This window comes from Pezoporus wallicus, unplaced genomic scaffold (assembly GCF_028554395.1).
Source record: "Pezoporus wallicus isolate ANWC-B61680 ecotype Strahan unplaced genomic scaffold, APGP_CSIRO_Pwel_v1 contig_8047, whole genome shotgun sequence".
NCBI lineage: Eukaryota > Metazoa > Chordata > Aves > Psittaciformes > Psittacidae > Pezoporus > Pezoporus wallicus.
The window spans coordinates 3,896,625-3,905,808 of record NW_026639548.1 but is presented as its reverse complement, the minus strand read 5'-3'; the positions used below and the strand labels follow the sequence as shown (position 1 = coordinate 3,905,808).

General features: G+C 41.6%; 1 protein-coding gene across 4 annotated transcripts in view; it reads right to left on the bottom strand.

Annotated features, from left to right (window-relative positions):
- Positions 1-173: 173 nt before the first annotated feature.
- TMEM132D (transmembrane protein 132D) overlaps positions 174-9,184 on the bottom strand; it is a 272,550-nt gene continuing 263,539 nt past the window's right edge. For all 4 annotated transcript variants that reach the window (XM_057414941.1, XM_057414940.1, XM_057414942.1 and 1 more), the window contains 4 exons: positions 8,747-8,952; positions 7,405-7,678; positions 5,505-5,696; positions 174-2,989 (listed from right to left, as the gene is read on the bottom strand). In XM_057414941.1, the coding sequence (XP_057270924.1) occupies positions 1,817-2,989; positions 5,505-5,696; positions 7,405-7,678; positions 8,747-8,952 (1,845 nt within the window). In that variant the 3' untranslated portion in view covers positions 174-1,816. The remainder of the gene's footprint in view (positions 2,990-5,504; positions 5,697-7,404; positions 7,679-8,746; positions 8,953-9,184) is intronic.

Here is a 9,184-nt window from a genome sequence, read left to right as displayed (position 1 = left end):
CTTCTCACCCCAACACTGCACAATGTAAAACATTGTGACTAGATTGTGCCATGAACCTTAATTCACCGATTCATCAAAGGACAAGTCTCCATACTGCTGCCAGTCTTTCACGGTAAATGTTCTGACAGTGAAAAGAAAGAGATGTTCAGAATAGGAAAAAAAAATGAAGCCACTAAAATGCAAATTTTATTCACAGTTGGCATGTTTATAAATATATATATATTACATTCTTACAATCTACAGTACATTCTATATATAGAGGGATTCAATCTAAGTGTTTGTGGGAGGGTGGGTGTGTATTAAACTGAGCAACCTAGATTCAATGATAGGAGATTTAATAATAAAAGGAGGGCAAGGGCTCACTCTGGAAAATAAAGGGAATCTTCATTTTAGTTAGTGCTTTGGAACTTTGCCACTGGTCACTGGAGACTGCTTTTGGACCTCACAAAAATGTCATGGTTTTAGGGCTGGAGGGCACATCGGATTCAAAGAGTAATCACTGAAATCCCACCATATGTACATCCTTATCAGAGGAAAGCAAAAGATAATCATCACCTCTGGGAGAAACAAATGTTATCTACCAAGTTTAGCTGTTCAGGCTTCAGTGTTGAATGTGCAGCACTCCTCTGTGACCTTCGAGTGCCCTCTAAATGTGCTGAGCAGGGGTCTAAAGAAGCATGAACAGAGGGAACAGAACTACCTGACCTCTCCCAGGGAAGGGGGTGGACAACGAGGCAACTGGTGTTGGTGTCTGAGTTCAGCACAAGCTACATTTACCCAAGATAGTGGCCAACTCCGGTACATGACAGCATGTAAAGCAAGTAGCAGAGTGGTACCAAGATGTCTGTGCTTGGCAAGAGCACATTGTGGAGACGTGAGTGTGCACGGAAGGGAAGGAGCAAACCACGTGGTTCCAAAGTTGACTGATGCTAGTAAGTGCCCTCAGGATAACAGATGGGGAGCGCACCAGGGAAATGGCTGGGAATACAAATTTGAAATAGGACAATCAAATAAAGTGGGCTTCTAAAAATAGCTTGTTCTCTCAAACTTTCCAAAACAGACCTTCCTTTATATGAGTGATATTCTGAGTATAGATAACATCTTCTATTTTACAAATTAAGAAATACTGAAAATTGGCTGGCAAAGTTTATTACCTTGGCATCTACTGAAAAAGAGAGTTTCAGTTTTAACTGTATATGTGTATCCATTCTCAGTGCTCGGGAGGCAAACCTGCTGGTTTGTAAACAGCCCAGTTATTCCTTTTCCCCCTCCAGATTCTTTGGAAACTCCTGACTTGTCAGCTCTGGGAGCTGCTCTGCTCACACTGGTGTTTTTTTGTCAGCTTTAAATTCATGTTCATGGATGGCCATTCTCCGCATGTGGCTTGACTGATACGCTCTCTTTGTGGATCTATTTATTCTGAGACCAATTTTTTGCTTTTAACCAAAGCTTGCAATATTGAACAGCAGACCTGTGTGAACTGGAGTTTGTTATATTTATTGATTTCCTGGGAAAGCTCAGAGAATGAGACCGTATTCTTTTGCTAAGGTTTTGTTTTTTCATGTTACCATGCATCAAAAACCCTCACACATCTCTCACTTCCATCTCTGAGCACAGAGAAGGCTTGCATTTTAAGAGCTGTCCAACTCTCCCAGTTGCTTTTGGGTGGCTTCTTGGGGCTCCACTGAGTTATTATCCACCAGCTGATTCATGTTATCAATACAACATTTTGCCCCACTACCCAAAATTAAAGGCAGAAGGTGAGTGAAAAACAAACAAACAAACAAACCAAACAAAAAGAGTCTTTTGTGTCTCACTACACATTTTCATGTAATCTCTCCATATAGTTTTTAAGTTCTTTGCACTCCCCCAGGTCCATATCCTGGCAGACCCATTTAATGTCATCCTCACTGCTCATCAAGACGGAGTTGACAGTTGGACACCCATCATCAGAGGAGATGGTGGTAAAGGTGGTGAATTTAACCCGTTTCCTCTTAGAGGTAGGAGAAGTAGTTGGTTCACTTTTCTGTTCTTTCCCTTCAGTGAATGTGGACTCAGTAGACCTGAAAGACTGTCCATTAATATTTTTGGTGGCATTTGTGTTGAGGAGATATTTGCTCTCTTCATAGTCCACTCCTCTGTCAATGGCTGTGATACGTTCATCTTGTTGGGATGAGAAATTTATGTGGTTCTCCAGAAGTTCTGTCCTGTTGCTCAGCCCAACCCAGTCATGAGAGTGGCTCATGCCTTCTTGCTCTTCAAAGGGAACTTGTTTGTTTCTGTACTTCAAAGCAAAAGTGACACAATTGATAAGGAAAACCAGAATTGCCAGGCAAAAGACTCCCAGGAGAGCATACATCCCTATCTCCAGGTCACTGAGACCCCTAGGTGTCTGGACTAGGTCATTCTCTTCCAAGTCTCCATTGCTTCGTGGCAAATCCACCTGTGCAGGGAAGCTCGTGAAGTCTATTGGGATGTTCTGCAGATGGCTGTCATCATCCAGGAGGCTTTCTCTGTCTTCTTTTTTACTTAGAATAGACCTTTGAGTGGTGGTTCCTTTGCCTTGCTCATGGCCCATTGAGGAACTGTAATACTGGCCATCTCGCTCCTGAGAAGTAGTTTTCTGACGCCGATCACTGGCATGATTTTCTAGGTGGACACCAGCACCTCTGTGTTTACTGTCACTGATGTTAGGGTTGGCATCACTCTGCCCAAACTTGACTTTAATGCTACCACTTCCAACAGCTAGGATGCTCTTTCTTTTGGATTTCTGGCACGATTCACTGATCACCATCTCTACCTTCACCAGTGTCCCCTGGCCTTCTGTCTCAGCAGCAATCACAGGCCACTTGAATTTGGGGTCATGGTGAACGGAGACCACCTTCTCATCCAGAGATGTAGCTGACAAGGAGAAGTCTTTGGAGTCATAAATATCCAGGGGCATGACAGATCCATCACTGAACTGGATCCAGCAGCTGATGGCTGCTTCCTATAATATATAAAACAAATACATGCATACCCAGAATAAATATCGAGGGAAATATGTTCTGTCCTGGTCTATTCCCTCCTCCTCTCAAGATCCATATACCACTTATAACCAGAAAAGAAATAAAAAGGGAGAGCAGCAAAATTAATATCTTGCCAAGATGTGAAAAGAAATGCTAGCTTAAAACACTCATTGATAATAAGATTTGTCTCCCCAAAGGTGCTTAAAGGAGCTGTATCCCCTGGGCTCTGAAGAATCTACTTCAGCACCATAATAAATTGCATGTCAGAAAGCATTACCAGTGACTGAGATCATTTACTATTGTATATTCAAATGAAAAAAAAAATTACATTATTTCTAAACTGCTTAAAATACAAAGTCTCCTCTTATTACACACAACACATGTTAAAAAATACCTAATACAGCCAGTAGGTCCATGCATGACTCCATACCTGCAGTCCTTGATTTTTGTCTCTTGAATTAAATAAGCCTTTTGTACAAGCAGAGGAAACCAATCTTTGGGAAACAGCCAGGGTAATTTTCACACTTGTTAGCAATTAAAAGCAATACAATAATGAGGTTTAATCTCGTGTCACACCAATGCAGGCTGTGTATTTCAGAGTGCGTGGAGGCTTACTGAGTCTAAGTGGGTCAAACCTGAGTACTAATTGCCTATTGCACGTGTATAATGGCGCAGCATTCCTGGGAAACTTGACTTTTGGTTGCTAACTTGAAACATTTTTAAGTATTCTTAGATCTCAGAAAACAAGTGCTCACCCATTTCTGAAAATCAGGTCCCATAAGGACTCTCAAATGGCCATCAAAATGACAATTCAAAATTGACATATATACAGAGAACAAATATATAGTATTGTCTTTTAAATTGTTTCTAGCACATAGTCATTCACCTGTTCAGATCATGGAGAATAAGCCTCCAGTCTTTTGGGATTGTATTGTGCATAATCTATTGGCCTGATTCTGAAATCCTTACAGCTACAAAGCTCCCCATGCTTCAATGGGAGATTTGCTTCTGTCTCTGTTTCAGGACAGAGCCCTAAGACTTTGCTGACACTGTTATAAATCCCAGCTTTGTGTTTATTAATCTTTGGATGTTTCTTGCAGGCTGCAGAGAATTTGTGTCATCAACTTTCATCCTCCCACTGTGTTGCTTAAACCTGCATAATCATTTAATAATTTTGCTTTGCTTTGGTTATAGGGATTGTGCTTGGAAAATCATTTACTAAGCAATGGAATGAACCACATGCCTTTCAAAATGAAGTCGGTCCCTGAAGGGTGTAAGGTGTGCATCTTCCTCACTGGTGTAATTCTGATCCAGTGTTGTTCTGAGTGTACCCCTGCATCCAGAGAGGGATTCATCTACGCTCCATTTCTGGGAACTGAAATGTCAGTGCTGGGCAGCTTACTGGGACTAAATGCCATCAACCCCAGCTTCTGGGCTGATTTCAAGGTATTTTGTTTAACTCCCCCATGTCAGCAACGGATTAGCTCACTCATCTTATTTCTATCTGCCTGGCATTGATTTTTTAACTCCCTGGAAGACTATGGGAGCCTGATTTTTATCACCCTATAAAGACAGGAGCTCTGCATTATTTCTCACCCTGCTTCCCAAGGATAAGACCCTATGATGAATTAAAGCATCTCAACACTTGGCCAGATTTCAAATGTGCATGTCATGACCATTTACCTTTAAAGCTCAGAACATGTTTAAGTGTTAAGAGCCCAGTGCATCCTTGAGGAACATCCCAGACTGATGGATTTGGGTTGGAAAAAAAGTTAAAATTTCAAATGTAGACAGAAGCACAAAGACAAATATCAAGGAGGGACCGATAGGGACATTTCAAAGTCCAAAAGCCCTTGGTGACTGTTGGCTCCCTAGTACAGGAACTAAGAATAACATGGGGAAAAAAATTAGTTTATGAAATCACAAATCAGGAAATGAGTCGATGCTGATTCATATTCTAGTAATGGGTTGGAATGAAAGGGATGTTCCCCAACTTCGTAAAATGCTCACAAAAAGTAACTAATGGAGCTTGCCATAAGGCATTACACTTCCTCACTTAAAGATGGACTTAAAGGACTGATCTGGTTACCTGTGGTGGGAGGCTGAATTTGTCAACCTAGCTGCCTGTATGTCATGTGATCTAGTAGGTACTGGAAGGGACAGAAGGGGGAGGGGGGTGTGTGTGTGTGTAAGGAGACTGCCGTTGCTTAATTATGACACATCATTCAGTTTCATGTGTTATTTATAGGATGCAGCCATGACAGATGGGGGATGCCTGTTTGTTGACTGGGGTTGTTTAGACATAGTGCCATTTTTCTGAGATCTTTGTTTTTCTGTAAGGGCACCTGCTGGCCTTAAATAAAAAGTGCCCATAAGGAAAATGTTTTATTAGCACAGTATCAATAAAAATCTGCTTGATTTCATCAGCTTGTAATGTCAGATATATTGAATCACAGCGGTGTCCTCCCACAATACAATACATGTGGGCAATAGTACCTGCTTTGGAGACTGGAGCAGCTCTTGTGCTACTGCAGTGGCAAAGATGGCCTTATTGCTTCCTGGACTGAGCTGCAGAGAAAGTGACAATCCAGTCACCAGCTGCACTCCCAGGTCAGTTATTGTCACCTTCTCATCCAGAACTGTCACTGTCTTCTCAGCCAAGATAGCATCTGAAAGGGGGGACAGTATCTGAAAAGAAGAATCAAAGTTAGCAACAGCCATTTTGCATAGCACCAAGCAAACCAGCTACACAGAACTTCTGTAATACATGTAACTGGTATTTATGTTAATGGGCAGAATTACTCTTAGCAGACAGACATTATTAAAATATGATTAAAAAATGACTAGTCACATTTTGTAACTCTTCTGCAATAATAGGGTGCTTATAACAGCTTAATTGTAATCAGCTATTCCATTCGCCTCTGCAATATGCTAACCACATCTGCTTCAGATGTATTAACTATTTGTAAATGTAATCTTTATATGAAATGCAATTATTTTGTAAGTGATTGACAGCATATATATAATGCAATCTACAGTTTTCTATAAAATCCATTGAATAAATGACATTTATTTCTATCCTATAGAAATAAAGGCTAATCTATTGCTACAATAACCACTCATGGTATTGTAATCAAAATTGACACAGAAAACTTATCTTGGTTAAAAAAAATGTGCACGGAGGTCAGTGCACTGATACCTAACATCCAAAGATGCTCACCAGGAAGCAAGTTGAATTTAATGATCCATACAGGGTACCACGCATATTCGAAGCAGTTTACAAGAAGCATTCTCTGAACATAACTTGCATTCAGTTTTTTTTCCCCTCAGATTTTTCTCTTCACAGCTTTATGTGCATCTGCTGGAGCACTGAAGTCCCAGAGCTTTAGAAAGTCATTCACAAAATCTTAATAGATTTTGCAGGAAGTCAAAAATCTCAAATCCCATTTCTCCAGCCCTGATAACCTCTGTTATTGACAGTGCAGTGGTTGTTTTCTGGTTTGATGGTCAGAGATGATGAGCACGTTTGGAGAGTTAGATTTTTTTTACCCTGTTTCAGTGCTTGTTAACATGTTTTCTAATTTGTAACCTCTCTCTTATTTTTAATTAATCTCTCTTACTTTTTCCTTCTCTTCTGGGACTCCCTTTTCTAGGCTGCTATTTCTTTCCACAGCATGTGAAAAGCTGCCAATGAGATGATGCACAGGTGAGTTACTATGCATCATAGTAACTCACTATGGGTGTTAACTTCAGACATAACACTCATATGTTACTCCAGAGTGAGTTACTCCAGAGTGGGGACACTAAGGTACAGCCACATATACAGTGGTACTTACAGGCCACAGTCTTAGCCATATTGGCTGAAACTGATGAAGCTAAATCTGCACCCCTGGAGAACATAACGTAGTTGTCTCTCTCAGTCAGTGTTCTGAACATCATTCTAGAAGTGCCAATGATTATTATTGCTTTGTGCATATTCTGAATTATGCCCCAACATTTACATTCTGTAACACATGCCTTGAGCTTGCCAGGTGTGCAGGGATTTGATCTGAGGGGACTTATATTCCAGTCTCAGATCCTCAACCAGCACTAGTTAATTTTTACTTTACCTTTGCTCTGTCGATGCAGGCTTTGAGAAAACTGAGCTGTTTCACCAGCCGCACTGTGATAGCCCGTATGCTAGCTCCAGGTTCAGAAACACCCTCAGACAAAATTAACCAAAACTTCAATCTACATTACTTTGGGGCACAAGATAAAAGAAAACCATCTCTTTGTGTCCCAGTCCTTGCTGCAATTCTGCTTCATCCTGTTGCTAATGCAAGAAGCTGCTGTACACCTCAGCTCCCAAGGTGGTGGGTTAATGGAGGAAAAGGGATAAGTAATTAATTTTCCCTACCTGAATCGTTGTCATTCCAAGCTCCTGCCCAATCAAAACCTGTCCGTCCTTCAGCTTAGCGATTCTTGGCTCTTCCACCTGCATGAAGTCACTCACCAGGTCAGTGATGTCAATCTGCCAGTCAGAACCCAGTAAATAGTTCAGCTGGCCACCAGGGTCTGAGGCTTCAGCTACAAACTGTGTGAGGACTCGCACCATTGCATGTTGGTACTGAAGAGCACAGCCTCTTCCCTTGCGTTCATCCTCTTCCTCATCATCGCTGTCCCTGGCTGGCCTGGTAGGACACCACAAATGAAAAAGTAATTTAAACTGGTGCTAGGAGTTGCTTCAACAAGGGACCCTTTGCCCCCTTCGGTTGCTCTGCTGAAGCTGATTCCTTCAGTGCATTTCTGAAGTCAGCCAGGTTCCCCCACTTTAATCCTATTTTCCTTGTTCATAACTGAGACCTCCAGGCTGCCCAGATCTCCAAAACAGCTGCTGAAATCAGCAACTGGCCTGCTAACTTTGGTACCATACTGTCCTCTCCTAATATCTCTCAGTATTTTCCATGTTAAGTCCTCACTTTGAGGACCTTCCCACTTTTTTTCTTTCTGGATCTTTTCATAAACATCTTAGTGTTGCCATGGGAATCTCCTCTTCCTGTGTGCCATTCATACTGAAATCATGTCTCCATCAAGATCCCCGTCTCTTTGCTGTTATATTAACAGAACCCTGGTAATAAATGATGCCTTACAGGTAGGTGGGAATAGCAAGTACCTACTTTATCAATTTGTTCTTAAAACACTGACAACAGACATAAACAATCCAGATCTGCCTACGTCCATCCTCTGCCTTGTCATTCACAAACCACTGACCTGTGGGCATGAACAGAATCTTTAAAGCTCTAGTTACCAGTGTCCTGACTCTGAGACACTGAGCAGTGCCACTGGACCCTACAGTGATATGAAACAAGTATGTACCAGTTGTGATCATTGACAATGAATAAATTAACTGGCAGGACCTGTGAACCAGGCTGCAGAATGACCAGCCTTGCCAGAGCTGGTCCTTGTTGATGTCTTCCTGCTGCCCGATGGCCAATCCTGCCTAACTTGACCAATTGGCTCTTCCCATCCTAATCACTAGCACTACACAAGGAAACTGATTTCCAGTGTAGGATCATGCAACCTGCATCTTCATTTCCCGCATAAGTCCACTGCAGGAGCCTATTGAATAAATGTCTGCTTGACCTTCAAATTTACACCGGAATTGCATTAACGTCAAATAAGCATGCTCAGATCCACTGGCCCTGACAGGACTTTGGCACGTACACATCCCAGAATGAACATCCTCTAATGAAACCCACCTCTTATTAGAGATGATGGGGACTCTCCACCCCTTGATCTGATTTAGTTCTGTGTCAGAGACCTCTATCTGCAGTGGGAGACGAGGAACCCAGACTGTCATTTCTAAAGGGGCACTTAGATGCTGGTAAGTGAAATTAACTATGACATTCACTTTGCCTTTCATTTCCTTCCCGTTGACAAAGACATAGTCACATCTGTCAGAAACCTGAAGAAAGGAGAAAGAACAAGAAATTAGTGAGTTTCTTCACAAATTATAAAGTACACCACATGCTGGGAAAGTGAGTGGGAGAAAGAGAAAGGATATAGGTTTAAAGTAGTTCCAAGTTCAGAGGACATCTAGGAAAAACAAAAAACGTGACTGGCATGACCCCTTAACAGCCTGTATAATCTGGCATCATTTTAAAAGGCAGGCTTTTTCTACTATAAACATTTTCTAG